Here is an 18,166-nt window from a genome sequence, read left to right as displayed (position 1 = left end):
TCCCCAGATCTAACTAGGAAAGGCTCACTTCCCTGCAGGCAGATGGCACGTAGAATGTGCCACGTGGAATCTGATATGCTCGATTCCAATCCCAGGCCAGCCCCTGTTAGTCACGTGACCTGAGATCACTCCTCAAAGGTAGCTCACATTCACGTAGTACCTATGGCGTGCCAGGCACTGTGCTGAACGCTTGACAAATACTATGTCCACAGATCCTTGTGACAACCCCAGGAGGTAGGCGTTATTATGCTACCCATTTGACAGATGAGGAAACTGAGGCAGATTCAGTGTGCCATCCACAGTTACACAGCTAGGGTTTGAACTCAAAAAGATGAGTCCTCCCAATTCCGCTGGACCCTCTTTGTCTGTCCATACATGTGAAGGCATATGTGGGCATTTGGGGTATAGGGAGAGTTCAGGTTGCCCTGACAGGTGCCTTCTTCTGAGTAGGGAACTCTGCAGTGGGAGAAGTTTCCACAGCCAGAGTGGATGCTCTTCTCCAACCCAGATGCTACCCAGAAGGAACATCTGATCTCCCTGGGTCACAGGGTGGGCATTAAAGATGGAGCTTGCTTCAACTTGGGCCTCCCTGACTCCAAGGTGCTTTTCATACATAATACACATACAATTTATTTAGATGTGTATATATATATATATATATATATTATATATATATATATATATATATATATATATATATATGTATGTATGAAAAAGAGCATTCCCAGAAAAGGCCCTTGGAAAGGATTGACTGCAGGGTACAAGCAGGATGCAACACACCCTAAAGAACTATGCAGAATGATAAAAAGGAGGCCATTGCAGAAAGGAACATTGCCTGAAAAAAAAATATCTTCTCCCAAAATGGGAACCAAGCAACAGACTCCATTGGTACCATCTGGAGAACACAGTGAAGGTCCATCCCCATCAGGAACCCCGAGGTGCCTGGGACAAGCCAGGAGCAGCCCCACAAGGGGAAAATCCCTATGAAGGAGCTCCTGGCTCAGGGGACTTTAGCAAGGCCATTTCAAAGCACTACTGTTCTAGAGAAGAGCTGTATGGGATTTAGCTTTAGGATATTGCATTAACCATCTCATAGCAAACTGCTCTCCCTCTTACTTTTCTACATACAAGAGCTCTAGAACTCATAGGCCTATAGACTCTAACTCAGAGCTGGGGAGAAAGACCCAGGTACCCAGAAGCCCCTGACCTCCCAGAAGCCCCTGACCTCAAGGAACACAATATTTTCTTTGTTTCCAAAGATACGCTCTGAGACTCAAGAACTTCACGTGCTCTTCTGCAACAGAATGGGACAAGAGACTGGCAATTTTATGGTGAGCCCCAAAGAGATAAACAGAAGCCCGGGGGGGGGGGGGAAGAAGACTTTCAAAGTACCACATTCCATAAGCTGCTTATATCAGCCCATTATTCTTGTTTTCTATTAAACTATTAAAGGATAACTAATGGCCAGCCTCAGCAGCTGACTAAACATTTAGCTCTCTCATTTATACTGTTATCAAGATGGGAATTTAATACTTCTCTGTCACCTTTCCCACTTCCTCAGTTATTTTCTTATATTTCTCAACCTAGCTAACCTTAGAAAAGCAGCTATATATATATATATATATATATATATATATATATATATATATATATATATATATATATATATACATACACACACACACATACATATAGATAGATAGATAGATAGATATGTGGGTGGGTGTGTGTGTTGCCTTTTTTTAAAAAAAAGAGTTTATAGGTTTCATTAAACACTGGAATTAATATAATCCTTTCCTAATTACCACAGTTACCGATGCCTATCACTCCTGTACTTGAGAATGTTTAAACTTAAGAGGGACCATGCTATGAAGTATTCCAGATCTCTGATGGAATATTTTAAGGTAATACTTCTTTTGTATCTTGTGAAGAGAGCTGGGGAATGAAATGGCTAATGAGATCTGCCAGGCACATGATTAAATGTCAATTTGCAAGGAACAGGTTATACTGGCCACCGAAGCAGTTGCCTCTTTGGGATCTACAGGGCCTGCCCACCCCCCTTTCCCCTTAGGGACCCAGCAGCACGCTTACATTTGATTTAGGTCACCGAAGAGAAAATAAAATGGTTCAGTCACCTCAATATTGTCCTGATTGACAAAAATGCCCTTTGGCGGTTTCAGTGATATTTGAAAGTCATGTTTACAGTCAGAGCATGCCTTCTGTCCCTCTCTGCACTGAAGTCCCTTTGGGAAAAGCAGTGAGTGTGCAGGAATAGGGACAATAACCATTAAACAGGTATAAGGTCCGCTGTCTCTCTTAGCAGAGAAAGGGCAAGAATTGATCTTAGGACTTCCGGTTAAGATGGCGGAGAGGAGGCTCACAGCTGTGTAGCTCCACACTTTCTCTCACTATCCATTTCATTACAAGCCTCTGAATTAATGCTTGACTGAAAAAAAACCCACAAATAGTTACCAAGGAAGCCACCCTTGAGATCCGCCAAGAAAGGTCTGTCTTTACTGGAGGGCTGGGACGGTTTTAGATCGGGCGCAGGCTGAGGGCAGCGGCAGTGAGAGCACGGGAGCAGACTGGAGAGGGGGTGGGGAGTGATCGCAGCCGTCTCTGCGGGGAGAGCTTCGCTACAGGTTTGGATACTTTGCTCCGGCAGCAAGTCAGCAGCCCAGCAGAGAAGCTAAGAACACCGGGGCTGAAGAATACAACCCCAAACAGCTGGAGTCTCTCGGGACCTGGTCGCCCCCCCCCTTCCCCACAGTGACTCAGCACGCTCTGGGATCTCAGAGCGCAGGCGCAGCACAGTCCTGCTAGTGCCTCACTGCTGCCCCCTGCAGTCTGTAGAGGAAGCTCGGTAACACACCCAGCCCCTCCCCCAAAGAAAGACTCCAGTTTTTTCTGTTTTTCTTTGCTAGTTTGTCTTTGATTAGTAGACAGAATGAGCAAGAAGCTGAAGAGGACTTTAACCCTTGACAGCTTCTACACAGATAGAGAGCAGACTCTAAATCCTGAGGAGACTAAAAACAGACAGTCCCCAGGTGAATCCCCAAAGGAGGAGATCGTCTGTTCCTCATCACAGACGAACCTCATAGAAGTGATTAAAAAGGCTCTCACAAGGGAGCTAGAAGAAAAATGGGGAAAGCAGAGTGAGGCTTGGCAAAAGGAGAGGGAAGCTTGGGAAAAGGAGAGGGAGGCTTGGCAAAAGAGCCTGGAGAAAGTTAAAGAGAGAGTGGATAAAGAAGTAAAATCCTTGAAAAATAGGATTGGTGAACTGGAAACAGAAAACAGTTTTCTAAAAAACAAAATTGGCGAAATGGAAAAAAATTCCACAGAACAAAAGAACTCAATTGGACAATTAGAAAAAGATTTTTAAAAAGTGAGTGAAGAAAATAATTCACTGAAAATCAGAATTGAACAATTGGAATTGAATGACTCGAGGAGACAAGAAGAATCAGTCAAGCAAATCCAAAAAAATCAAACAATGGAAAAGAATGTGAAATACCTTCTGGGGAAGACAACAGACCTGGAAAACAGATCCAGGAGAGACAATCTGAGAATCATTGGACTTCCAGAAAAACATGATGAAAAAAAGAGCCTGGACACTATTTTCCAGGAAATTATCAAAGAGAACTGCCCAGAAGTCATAGGAACAGAGGAAAAAATAAACATTGAAAGGATTCATTGATCACCCACTGAAAGGGATCCTAAAATCAAAACACCAAGGAATATAGTGGCCAAATGCCAGAACCCTCAGATGAAGGAAAAAATATTGCAGGCGGCTAGAAAAACCCAATTCAAGTATCAAGGAGCCACAATAAGGATCACCCAGGATCTGGCAGCATCCACATTAAAAGATCGAAGGGCCTGGAATATGATATTCCGAAAGGCTAAGGAACTGGGTATGCAACCAAAAATAACTTACCCAGCGAGAATGAGCATCTTTTTCCAGGGAAGAAGATGGACATTCAACGAAGTAAGCGAATTTCATCTATTTCTGATGAAAAAGCCAGAACTTAACAAAAAATTTGATCTACAAATATAGAACTCAAGAGAAATCTAAAAAGGTAAAGATTAATCTTGGGAACTATATTTCGACTATATAGATGTATAAAGAATACATGTATACCTTGTTCTAGAAATTGATGTGGAAAGGACATTGTATCAGAAAAAGGGTAAAGTGGGGGTAGTACATCTCATGAAGAGGCATAGGAAACCTATTATATCTGAGAGAAAGAATGGAGGGGGATGAATATACTGGGTATCTTACTGCCTTCAGAATTGGCTTTAAGTGAAAAATCTTAAGACATATTCAATCTATGGTGAAACTTCTCCCACCTCATTGAGAAGTGAGAAGGGAAAAGTGAAAAGGGAAGGAATAAGCTAAGAGGAAGGGAATACGGGAACTGGGAGGGAAAGGGGTAAGATAGGGGGAGGAACTCTAAGGCGGGGGGAGGGATACTAAAAAGGGAGGGCTGTGAGAAGCAAGGGGTGCTCACAAGCTTAATACTGGAAAGGGGGGAAAGGGGAAAGAAGGGAGAAAAGCATAAACCGGGGTTAACAAGATGGCAAGTAATACAGAATTGGTCATTCTAACCATAAATGTGAATGGGATAAACTCCCCCATAAAGAGGAAGCGGTTAGCAGAATGGATTAAAAGCCAGAATCCTACAATATGTTGTTTATAGGAAACACACCTGAAGCGGGGAGATACATGCAGGTTAAAGGTAAAAGGTTGGAGCAAAATCTACTATGCTTCAGGTGAAGTCAAAAAAGCAGGGGTAGCCATCCTGATCTCAGATCAAGCCAAAGCAAAAATTGATCTAATTAAAAGAGATAAGGAAGGGCACTATATCTTGCTAAAGGGTAGCATGGATAATGAAGCAGTATCTATATTAAACATATATGCACCAAGTGGGGTAGCATCAAAATTCTTAAAAGAGAAATTAAGAGAGCTGCAAGAAGAAATAGACAGCAAAACTATAATAGTGGGAGATCTTAACCTTGCACTCTCAGAATTAGATAAATCAAACCACAAAATAAAAAAGAAAGAAGTCAAAGAGGTAAATAGAATACTAGAAAAGTTAGATATGAGAGATCTCTGGAGAAAATGTAATGGAGACAGAAAGGAATATACTTTCTTTTCAGCAGTTCATGGAACCTATACAAAAATTGACCATATATTAGGACATAAAAACCTCAAACTCAAATGCAGTAAGGCAGAAATAGTAAATGCATCCTTTTCAGACCACGATGCAATGAAAATTACATTCAACAAAAAACCAGGGGGAAGTAGACCAAAAAATAATTGGAAACTAAATAATCTCATACTAAAGAATGATTGGGTGAAACAGCAAATCATAGACATAATTAATAACTTCACCCAAGAAAACGATAATAATGAGACATCATACCAAAATGTATGGGATGCAGCCAAAGCGGTAATAAGGGGAAATTTCATATCTCTAGAGGCCTATTTGTATAAAATAGAGAAAGAGAAGGTCAATGAATTGGGCTTGCAACTAAAAATGCTAGAAAAGGAACAAATTAAAAACCCCCAGTCAAACACTAAACTTGAAATTCTAAAAATAAAAGGAGAGATCAATAAAATTGAAAGTAAAAAAACTATTGAATTGATTAATAAAACTAAGAGTTGGTTCTATGAAAAAACCAACAAAATAGACAAACCCTTAGTAAATCTGATTAAAAAAAGGAAAGAGGAAAATCAAATTGTTAGTCTTAAAAATGAAAAGGGAGAACTCGCCACTAATGAAGAGGAAATTAGAGCAATAATTAGGAGTTACTTTGCCCAACTTTATGCCAATAAATTCGACCAACTTAAATGAAATAGAAAAATACCTCCAAAAATATAGCTTGCCCAAACTAACAAAGGAAGAAGTAAATATCCTAAACAGTCCCATCTCAGAAAAAGAAATAGAACAAACTATCAATCAACTCCCTAAGAAAAAGTCCCCAGGACCAGATGGATTTACATGTGAATTCTACCAAACATTTAAAGAACAATTAACTCCAATGCTAAATAAACTATTTGAAAAAATAGGGATTGAAGGAGTCCTACCAAACTCCTTTTATGACACAGACATGGTACTGATACCTAAACCAGGTAGGCTGAAAACAAGAAAGAAAATTATAGACCAATCTCCCTAATGAATATTGATACTAAAATCTTAAATAAAATATTAGCAAAAAGATTACAGAAAATCATCCCCAGGATAATACACTATGACCAAGTAGGATTTATACCAGGAATGCAGGGCTGGTTCAATATTAGGAAAACTATTAGCATAATTGACTATATCAATAACCAACCAAACAAAAACAATATGATCATCTCAATAGATGCAGAAAAAGCATTTGATAAAATCCAACATCCATTCCTAATAAAAACACTTGAGAGCATAGGAATAAATGGACTTTTCCTTAAAATAGTCAGGAGCATATATTTAAAACCATCAGTAAGCATCATATGCAATGGGGAAAAACTGGAACCTTTCCCAGTAAGATCTGGAGTGAAGCAAGGTTGCCCTCTATCACCATTATTATTTAATATCGTATTAGAAACACTAGCCTCGGCAATAAGAGTCGAGAAAGATATTAAAGGAATTAGAGTAGGCAATGAAGAAACCAAACTATCACTCTTTGCAGATGATATGATGGTATACCTAGAGAACCCCAGAGATTCTACTAAAAAGCTATTAGAAATAATTCATAATTTTAGCAAAGTAGCTGGCTACAAAATAAATCCCCATAAATCCTCAGCATTTTTATACATCACCAACAAAACCCAACAGCAAGAGATACAAAGAGAAATTCCATTCAGAATAACTGTTGATACCATAAAATATTTGGGAATCTATCTACCAAGGGAAAGTCAGGAATTATATGAGCAAAATTATAAAAAAGTCTCCACACAAATAAAGTCAGACTTAAATAATTGGAAAAACATTAAGTGCTCTTGGATCGGCCGAGCGAACATAATAAAGATGACAATACTCCCTAAACTAATCTATTTATTTAGTGCTATACCAATCAGACTTCCAAGAAAATATTTTAATGATCTAGAAAAAATAACAACAAAATTCATATGGAACAATAAAAAGTCGAGAATCTCAAGGGAATTAATGAAAAAAAATCAAATGAAGGTGGCCTAGCTGTACCTGATCTAAAATTATATTATAAAGCAGCAGTCACCAAAACCATTTGGTATTGGCTAAGAAATAGATTAGTGGATCAGTGGAAAAGGTTAGGTTCACAAGACAGAATAGTCAATTATAGCAATCTAGTATTTGACAAACCCAAAGCCCTTAACTTCTGGGAAAAGAATTCATTATTTGATAAAAACTGCTGGGATAATTGGAAATTAGTATAGCAGAAATTAGGCATGGACCCACACTTAACACCATATACCAAGATAAGATCAAAATGGGTCCATGACCTAGGCATAAAGAACGAGATTATAAATAAATTAGAGGAACATAGAATAGTTTATCTCTCAGACTTGTGGAGGAGAAAGAAATTTGTGACCAAAGATGAACTAGAGACCATTACTGATCACAAAATAGAAAATTTTGATTATATCAAATTAAAAAGCCTTTGTACAAACAAAACTAATGCAAACAAGATTAGAAGGGAAGTAACAAACTGGGAAAACATCTTCACAGTTAAAGGTTCTGATAAAGGCCTCATTTCCAAAATATATAGAGAACTGACTCAAATTTATAAGAAATCAAGCCATTCTCCAATTGATAAATGGTCAAAGGATATGAACAGACAATTTTCAGAGGATGAAATTGAAACTATTACCACTCATATGAAAGAGTGTTCCAAATCATTATTGATCAGAGAAATGCAAATTAAGACAACTCTGAGATACCACTACACACCTGTCAGACTGGCTAAGATGACAGGAAAAAATAATGATGAATGTTGGAGGGGATGCGGGAAAACAGGGACACTGATGCATTGTTGGTGGAGTTGTGAACGAATCCAACCATTCTGGAGAACAATCTGGAATTATGCCCAAAAAATTATCAAATTGTGCATACCCTTTGATCCAGCAGTGTATCTATTGGGCTTATATCCCAAAGAAATACTAAAGAAGGGAAAGGGACCTGTATGTGCCAAAATGTTTGTAGCAGCCCTGTTTGTAGTGGCTAGAAACTGGAAAATGAATGGATGCCCATCAATTGGAGAATGGCTGGGTAAATTGTGGTATATGAATGCTATGGAATATTATTGTTCTGTAAGAAATGTCCAGCAGGATGAATACAGAGAGGACTGGCGAGACTTACATGAACTGATGCTAAGTGAAATGAGCAGAACCAGGAGATCATTATACACTTCGACAACGATATTGTATGAGGACATATTTTGATGGAAGTGGATTTCTTTGACAAAGAGACCTGAGTTTCAATTGATAAATGACGGACAAAAGCAGCTACACCCAAAGAAAGAACACTGGGAAACGAATGTGAACTATCTGCATTTTTGTTTTTCTTCCCGGGTTATTTTTACCTTCTGAATCCAATTCTCCCTGTGCAACAAGAGAACTGTTCGGTTCTGCAAATATATATTGTATCTAGGATATACTGCAACATATCCAACATATATAGGACTGCTTGCCATCTAGGGGAGGGGATGGAGGGAGGGAGGGGGAAAAAATCGGAACAGAAATGAGTGCAAGGGATAATGTTGTAAAAAAAATTACCCTGGCATGATTCTGTCAATATAAAGTAATTATTAAATAAAAACTTAAAAATAAATAAATAAATTTTATTTTATTGTTTAAAAAAAAAAAAAAGAATTGATCTTAAATCCTTCCCACCAAAGGCAACAACAGCCAAGCCATTCAAGAAAGCTCAGGGTAGAAGGCAGAGTTAACTCCCTCATGGAGACTCCGGTCCCCTTTTCAGAATGCTTCATACTTGCAAAGCCCTCTCACCCGTTAGCTCTTGGTTTGGATCTTCCCCCCAGAATCCCATGAGGAAAGTGATACAAAGTATTCCTGGCCCCATTTCCCACATGAGGAAACCAAGGCTCCATCCCTCACCCACGATCCCCCAGCTACTATGAAGTGGTGGAGGCTCAGCTCCTCAGAGAATTCTGACGGTCTGCCCCATAGGCAACATAACCTCCCGTGAAGTTTTCAAATACAATATTTGACGGCCCATCCGAGGATCTGTAGGCTTCAACTTAAGACCAAAAGGCTCATTCGACAACGCTACTTACTGCAACGATTCGGGACGTACCGGGAAAGGAAATCGGCCCCTCGTTGTCAAACAGAAGCTTATAAGGAATCCGATAGAGGAGTCGACTCAGTAGCCGATTATGCAGACTATGAAGCGGCCAGTGAGAAATCCCCCCCCAAATCACCCCAGGATTGCAGCCGGTAAGGTGGCCCACCACGACTAGCCCCCAAGCACGTGTCGACAAGACGGTTGATGCTGAGCCACGGGGGTACCGACATAACAAATGAGAGAGCCTGCGGGGGACTTCCATTCTGCTAGGGAGACAACAAAGACAGGGCCGGCTTTACAGACAGATAGAAAGAGAATCAGTCCAAAGTGCAGACTTCTAAGAGGATTTGAGAAGAAGAGTAGGAGTAGTTGCAGGGAGCAGCAAAGGCTTCGTGTCAAAGGTGCTGTTTGAGCTGAGTCTTTAAGGAGGAGAAGGAGAAATACTTGTACCGGGGGAACAACTAGTACAAAGGCATGGAAATAGGAAATGGACAGGAGCTATGTATTTACATAATATGTGTAGATCATATCTCTGTGTACAGCACGAGGAACAAAGAGAAAGGCCATTTTCGTTGGATTACTTGTGGAAAGGATTAATGTCTAATGGGCCTAAAAGGGCAGGTTGGGACTCAGCTGGGAGGGGCTTTAAAAGCTGGACAGAGAAGTTTATAGAAGAAAGTAACAAGTCGATTCGGAGTAATGTGTATACATCAGAAGTATGAGGAGAGTAGTATCAACTGTGATGCTCCCACCAGGTGCAAATGGTTTGGGAGGATAGGGAGCCTGGCTCCTTTTGCCATCGCACATATATCTGCAGTGCAGGTCTACAGGTGCTCCAGGGACACTCTCACTCCTCATCTTCCATAAGGGAGCTTGAGGGAAGCTAGAAAAGACACCTGTTCCTGCTACTACACCCAAATCCCTGGGAAAGAAATTCAGACCCAAGTGGTGTTTTACCAGAAGCATCATGGAGGATAGCAATTAGGCCCTAAAATAGGTCAGAGTACCTGCCTGGCACATAATTTGTCTGCTGACTTGACAGCCAACTCAACTCTAGGAGAAACAAGAGGCAGTCTCATAATAAATATGGCAGGGATGGATAACAGATCTCATTGTACTGCCAAAAATCTCACTGTAAGCAGCTTAAAATTAGACTCAGAGAGATCTGAGGTTATGATGGGGTTGAACATAGAAAAGTAAAGTTGTTTGAACTAATGGCCAAGGCATTAGATCAAGATGGGAGGGGGGCAGTGGATAGAGACCCAAGAACCAAAAAACCAAGAATCCAACAATAGCGTAGAAGAAAGATGAGAAGAGATAGCTCTTTCTTTCACCAGAATTCTTTCACTTCTGGTTTAAGCCCTAGGAAGAGATAACTCTCAGCTACATTTGGATAGGGCTTCCCGACAACAAAACCTCAGTGCTCCATATTCGCTGAAGAAAAACAACAGAAAAATCTGGAGGACTATGGGAAGTGAGAAGCTAGTATCTGATGGACCAAGCTAGTCCCAACGTATACCTGATCCTCCTCCTTCCCATGAGTGGCAGAACTAGAAAGAACCACCAAGTTAGATGACAACTTAAAATCTGTATGAGTTGGTCCCAAAGTTTTAAAAACTTGAAATTGTGTCTTTGAAGCAGTCTGTGGCATAAATACCGAAAAAGGCATTTTATGGGGGAAAACTGTTAGCGTCTCTCCAGGTATCTAGGGCCCGAGCTGGGCTGGTCCCCACAGATTGACCAAAAGGCACCTAGTCATAGGAAGAAGTTGACTTCTAGATGCTGTTTGGGTATAACATACAGCATAAAATAAGGTTATTGGAAAAATAACAGGGCATATTGGATACAAGGCTAGAGGTAGGCTCAAAGAACAAATACATGAATGGAAAGCCTTTATTAAGAACCTAGTGTGTACAGAGCACTGTGCTCAATGTTGGCACATTGGAGAAAGCAAGACAGGTCCTGTTTTCGAGGGGTTCGCATCATAATAAGGAAAAATGGCACCTATATAAGGAGGGTCCCACTACCAGTCCATTAGAAGGACTCCTTGTCCAGTAGCATAGCAGATGGACCTGGGCCATTGGTCTGGAAGATGCTGTCCATCCTAGGGTTCTCGGCGTTACCTTCCTTGCAGTGGCCAATGGGCAGTGACAGTAGGTGGTGCGGGAGGCTGGCAGGGGTCAGATAAGTTTGGTGAGCCCCTTCCCCACAAGGCTTGTTTCCCAAACTAGATGATGGCTAAGACCCGGTCCCACTTGGTGCCAGTCCTATTACTGTTGTATAAGGGGGATTACTGGATTGCTTTCTCCTCCTCCGTGAATGCACACATACTGATGGTTTGTTCTTTAAGTCATCCCAGAAACTAGAATAACAGTTTGGCCAAATGACATAGAATAGATCCCTGAGTAAGTTGGTTTCATTCCATAAAGTGAGTGGTCCTGTCTACAGCCTATCTTCCTAAAGAATCCAAAAGGGCTCCCTCCCACTTACTTCAAGGGGTCTGCCCCGCCTTGCAGGTGGCATCTTTCCACCTGGTAAAAGTTTTTCCTTCCTGCTAAAGGTGACCAGCTCCTTATACTCCCAAGAACCTGTTTTGCAGACTAAATTTCATACAAGGATAATTAAGCCACTTCTTAGAAAACTGATTCTGATTTCACTGGGCCTTTTAGTAGCTCATATCTTTCATCAAGTGACTTTCATGGTCCTGATTGGGGCCCACTAATTATCCTAACCAGCTATTTTCATCAAGCGTCGTGCATTGGGTGCCGACACGCTGCATACATACATTCCGGCTCCTGCTAACGAAACAGGAGGCAGCCAGGAATGCTGTAATCAATATTAATGTACTTTAAATCACACTTCCATCTGTTTCTGAATTAATAAATTACAAAATAGATTTCCTCATTTTTCCCTCTCTCTCTCTTTTAACAGACTTCTTCCAAGGCTGCCCAGATACCATCTCCATGGGGAAGCTGTGGAAAGTAAGTATTTTCTAAAAATGACTTGCTTCTTCATGAAAAGGAATGATTTGTCTAGACCAAAAATACTTTTCCATTTACGAGTCCAGAATGAAGGTCAGTTCTCCAATGAGGGTGATTTCTGTGTATTCCAAAGCTCTAGGCTTAGGCTTCAGCAAAGGGCAGAATTGAAAAGTTGAAGGGCGAGTCGATACCAGAGTCTTGGTCCCTTTAATCTTTAAAGCAAATGAGGGTCATAAAAGAACCACTAATTAGGTGACAAGTACCACCATTTCAGGGAGTTAAAGGAGAGTTAGCTGCCAATACAACAATTTTTCAATAATTCGTTCAGTAATGAAAGACCAATGAAATATTCATTGATATATGGTAAGTGCTGTTTAATAAAACTAAAGAGAATAGTGGTGAAAATGGAAAGGCACTTAGATAACCAATTATCTGAGCCATCATGACAGTTTTTATATTAATGCTAAAATACCCTGACCTAAAATATAAAATCATATCATGTCATGATGATATGAGGCTCAATGAAACCATATGGCTAATGTGGTCTTATTGGAAGAGCATAAAGATTTCGGGGCCTTTATTCTTAGATGAAATAGGGGGAAGTTTGGGTTCTAGTCCTGCTTCTAGAGTAGCTGTTGATCACAGACAAGACATTTAAGCATCCCGTGCTTCCGTTTCTTCTTTTGCTCTGAGAGGGAGCTGGACTGGTTTTTTTTAAGGTCCCATCTATCTCTACAAAAGGATTCCTCTAAGAGTGCCATTTTGAATGTTGAACATAATTTCTGAGGTACTTGGCAAAGATGGCAAAGAAACTTTCCATCTATTAAGGACACTAATGACTTTAGTTGAAATCTCAGGATGTTCCCACTTGTAACAACAAATAGGGATAATACCACAATTAAGTTAAAAAACATTCACTACTTACTTCAATGCAAAGCACATAGACTAGAGACAGCAGCTACAGCTGCTCAGCTGCTGGGCCTGGAGTCACCATGCCCGGGCTTCAGATTCTATCTCTGGCACTTCCTAGACACGTGGGAGTCTGGCGGTAGGACTCACCTACGAAGTCATCGGCAAGTGGGCTCGGAGGCATTCCCACATCAGAATTGCCTCTAGATCCTTCAGACTCTGAGTATGCACACGGCACTTTGCTATGTATTTATCCACGGTCACAAGTGGAAGAATAAAAAGGAAGGCTTCATCCAAGAGGTGCCATCTGTAGTGGGCCTTGAGGGAAGACATAAGCTGCCTGGTCTCGTCAATCATATCTCTTCAATTCACAACCACTCTAGTTTGGGCCCCCAGCCTAGACTTAGTGCTGTAGCTTCCTAATTGGTCTCCCACTTTCAGCTTCCTTCCTTCCTCTTCCTCCTCTATTCAGCCGCCAAATTGCCATTCCTGAAGCACAGGAATGGATGGTGTCCGTATCCCAGCTGGAGGAGCTTCCATGGCTTCCCAGTGCCTCTAGGAGAAATATCCACCTAGTCAGCAATTTTAAACTCTTTGCTGTCTAACTGTTCTAGCTTTCCAAGCTCATCATACACTTCTCTCCATCTGTGAATCAAATTGGCCAACTTGCTCCATCTGTGACATCCCATCTCCCATCTTAACACGTTGGCTCTCCTCCAGGCCCAGGATGCCTTGCCTCACCTTTATCTCTTGAAATCCTCAGCTCTCAGCAAGGTTCAGTTCCGATGCCATTCACTTCTCCCTAGGCTTGTATGTTCCGCTATATTCGAATGACTGGATCTTAGTTTTGTCTAGGCCAGTGGTTCTCAAACTTTTGTTTTCAGTATCTTTATCCTATTAGGAATTATTGAGGATCTCTCCAAAGCGTTTTTTGTTTATCTGGATTTTATTTATAGATATTTACCATATTGGAAATAAAAACTATTTTTGAATTTGTAGACCCTCTAAAAGGGTTTCAGGGATCCCCAGGATTCTCTAGACCATACTTTGAGAACCACTGGTCTGGAGCCTGTGAAGCTATCGTAGCTTTCCAATAAAATGTATACTCTTTGAGAGCAGGGACATGTCACGGGAAGTTCTTTAATAAAAGGCTTGTTGATCAGATAGGGAGGAAGTGTGCGGGTGTGGGATGCAGAGGAGAAATTGGCTGTGTCCACTTCAAGGAAAAACACCTGATAACCCAGTTTGACTGAGAAGTCGAGTTCCTGAAAGGGGGGTCAGAGGAGAGGCTGGCGATTAAAATGCAGTAAGCCTGGAAAGATAGACTAGAGCCAGATTGTGAAAGGATTTCAATGCTAAGCTGAGTAGCTTATCTTTTATCCTAGAGGTAATGTAGGGAAGAGCCACCTGGCTTTTTGAGCAAAGCAGTAATAACGTCAATGCTATGCCATAGGAAGATTTTGTGTTTTTTTTGGCAGTTGTATGCAAGATGGATCAGAGACAGAGGCAACTGGAAGGAGGGAGATAACAGATCAGGCGGTGGGTGACAAGGGTCTCACTTATAGCGTTGGCCATCTTAGCAAGCGTCTAAGATCTGAGAGGGGATGGCAGATGCTACTAAAAAGTTAATGACGATGAATTCCAAGGTTGGGAAGTGCACTGACCAGAATGGCGTGGCCCACTCAGCAGAAACAGAGAATTTAGAACTGGGGGAAGATAAGGGGTTCTCTCTTTGATATGCTGACTGGGAGATGACTACCAGCCATCCAGGAAGAACCTATGTGAACAAGCCGTCAGTGATGTGTGACTGGATAGAGAAACTTGGTAGCTTTCTCTGGAGGCATGATTTGTGAATTCATAGGCACAAATGAGAAGTCAAAGACGGTAACTAAGAAAAGGCCATCAACTCACAAAGTCTGAATCTAGAGGTGGAGGCAGAAGCCATTGGAGAAGAGTCCAGAAGATAACTGTAGGAGTTAGCAGGGACCAGGATGCGATAAGCCTGAGCATGTTTGTAGGAGGTGAGCAGAGTCAGTAGAGAGGGAGGGAGGGAATAAAGGGAAGAGAGTGAGAGAAAAGAGAAATTGAGGAAGAGAGACGAAGGAAGGAAGAAAGGAAGGGAGGAAGGAAAAGAGGAAGGGAGGGAGGGAGGAAAGAAAGGAAGAAGGAAAAGAAAAGTGAATATCTGGGGAGGGGTTCTAAGTCAAAAAGGGAAAAAGAGATCGGCAATAGTGAAAAAGGGGAGACTGAGAGAAAAAAGAGGATTCCAAACAATACTCTTCTCTGGGCAAGGAGGAAGAAGAGTAGAAAGGAGAAAAATCAGTACAAGGAGGACATATTCAGTAAATTCAAGTAGCTTGCAACAGGGTAGAAAAGTATAAACCACACTAAATTCAGGGGGGAGGGGCAGTAATCCCCAAATTGTAAAATATGTGTTTGGGCACCAAAAAAATCATTAATGTTAAAAGAGGCAAAAATATAAAATATGTTCCAGAATACAATAATAATGGTAATATGGGGAACACCGCAGATAGAAACTAAACAACAGCCTCCCAAGCAATGAAATAGACAGTAAGAGAGATGTTAAGGAGAAAGATGATGAGACAGTATACCAAAATGTGGGGGGGGGGGAAACGTACATAAACAAACTCAAGTGGTCCTCAGAGTAAAAATGTTGTCTCAGAAGATAAAAGCCAAAATGAGAACTGATCAAATAACTGAGCATGAGAGAAAAGAGAGGGAGATGGAGGAAATATGATGGGAAGGGTATGGAGGCAAGAGGAAGGAGAAGAGAGGGAGTTCCCCATAAGAATGGATAAATGGGAAGAAGAGAAAAGGGCACAGCTAATGGCCAAGAAAAGGAAGAGCTCCCTGAGGCCTGGTGCTAAGCTCATTGTCAGGCCCCGTGGCCCTAGTTTTGGGCACACATGAGGCATTCAATGACTGTTTGCTACAGTCAAATGAAAATGAACCACTTGTCCTTCATCTCTGACACAGATGTGAAAGTAAATTAAATTATGTGGAAAACACTTCAGAAAGGAAAAGTACCTTTAGAAGTACAAGCCACTATTGTCAGGAGCTTTTCACACTTTCCTAGTTTGAGTATAACTGATCCTCTTTTTCTAAATACTTAGACAAGATACTACAGGTGCAGACATAATTTCCTTAAAATCATTTCCATACTCACAATGAAGGAAAAGCATCATTTAAAAAAAAAGCAATAACTTATCACATTTGAATGGCTGAATCAAGATCTGTTCTGAGAATGATACAAAAAGTGAATAAAATATTCTCCTTTGGCGTTCAGAAGATAAAAATGGCAAAACCTAGGGAAACCTATTCTACACACACACAAACACAGAATGAACAGGGTCACACAAGTAGCTCTTAAGAAAGAAGAGCATTTTTAAAATGTAAAGATGAAAGAGTAAGTACATACTTGAGCTTGTCAAATCAAATTCAAAAGGGGCCTGCAAACAGTTTTGTTTTGTTTTGTTTTGTTTTAAGAAAACAACTTCTTTATAAAGAAAGCCTACTCACATAGGTCCTAAAGCTTTTGACTGATGGGATGAAAAATAACCTGTGTAGGTCAATTGTTGCAGTCTCCTTGCCTCCAAGCAAGACTGAATTTCAATCATTCTAGCCATCCAGGCTTGACTCCACAAAGAAAGGGACTTTAGCTCCCCTTAGCAGCAATCCCACTGTTTTTACCGTCTTTCTCGTCAGGGAGATTTTCCTTATATTGGTCCTGGAGGCTGAGTACATCAAGAAGAACGAGTTACTAAAACTTGGCTATCAGCCAGCATTAAAAAGTGGGAAGAGGAACACTTAGAGAACCAAAAGGAGTAATATCATGGAAACAAGAGACAGACAGACAGACATAGAGAGAGAAACAGAGAGAGAACATTATCACAAAGAGGGAGAGGGAAGGAAGAAAGGGAGAGAGAGAGAGGGAGGGAGGAAAAATGGAATAGAGAGAGAAGGAGAAGAAAGAGAGAAAGAAAGAAAGACAGACAGATAGACAGACACACTACTCCTAACAAGGATTTCTCTTCTCTCACACTGGTTTCTTAAGTGGGTTTTCTGGGATCAGCCAATATATTCGCCTATGCAAGCAGAGGAAGCTGAAGAATTTACCAAACTTGATTGTGTATTTAGAAATCGACTTTTTTAAAAATAGTTTTTTTTTTTAATTTACAAGACATATGCATGGGTCATTGGAAATCTACTTCTAAAGATAATGGCCTTGAATGGTTTTTCAGCCACGTGAATCTAAACTCTGTGAAGAGACATCGCCACAGCTGACCCCCCACACAGTGGGCAGCCAGCAGATGATTCCTAATTGCTAGTGTTAGAATGCAAAGAAAATCAATATTGGAACATTAGTCCTACACTAAGTAGATAACTCAAAACTGTCCTTTTTCTATAAACAACACGCAGATGAACTGTCAGCAGTTAACAGCAGATGTCCAGAGTAGGCCTTCAAGAACCCTAGTGAGACATTCATGGGCCTACTTAACCTCCAGTTTCTAACACCATTCCACAGGGAGCTTTTAAGAGTTGAACTTTGCTTACTGTGGTGACAGGATCTGAAACAAACCATGTCTTTGTGGTTTCCACAAAACACTGCACCAATAATGGACCGGCAAGTGTTTACTTACTGCCAATCACTGCTTCTGGTAGCAGTAGGAAAATCATTAAGACCAGGAGATATTTGTGATATTTCTTCCCTAAACATCAATATATCCAGGTATACATAAAAAACCATATAGATATTTAGAGAGCCTCATTTTGGAGGTTACAAAGCCACAAAAGAAACTACCAGTCTAGCATAGTACTCTGCAAATAGCCAGACACTGTGGCCAAAGAAGGGAGCGGGGGTTCACTTTCGAATGTTCAAAATCCAGGGGGAAACATATAATGAGGGCCAGTCTACTGGCCTTTACTCGAAGGCAAAAGTGTCAAATTCATGGGCCACAAAAGCACAAATTCCCAGGTGTGGCCGAACGGGAT

The 18,166-nt window shown here is 40.9% G+C and overlaps 1 protein-coding gene across 2 annotated transcripts in view; it reads left to right on the top strand.

Moving 5' to 3' along the window:
* The window catches only part of AFF2 (ALF transcription elongation factor 2), a 589,532-nt gene that overhangs the window by 563,693 nt on the left and 7,673 nt on the right, over positions 1-18,166 (top strand). For both annotated transcript variants that reach the window (XM_051968827.1, XM_051968826.1), the window contains exons 16-18: positions 1,260-1,331; positions 1,811-1,904; positions 12,195-12,244. In XM_051968827.1, coding sequence (XP_051824787.1) covers positions 1,260-1,331; positions 1,811-1,904; positions 12,195-12,244 — 216 coding nt within the window. The remainder of the gene's footprint in view (positions 1-1,259; positions 1,332-1,810; positions 1,905-12,194; positions 12,245-18,166) is intronic.

This window comes from Antechinus flavipes, chromosome X, assembly GCF_016432865.1.
Source record: "Antechinus flavipes isolate AdamAnt ecotype Samford, QLD, Australia chromosome X, AdamAnt_v2, whole genome shotgun sequence".
NCBI classification, from domain to species: Eukaryota; Metazoa; Chordata; class Mammalia; order Dasyuromorphia; family Dasyuridae; genus Antechinus; species Antechinus flavipes.
This window is presented reverse-complemented; position numbering and strand designations above follow the sequence as displayed.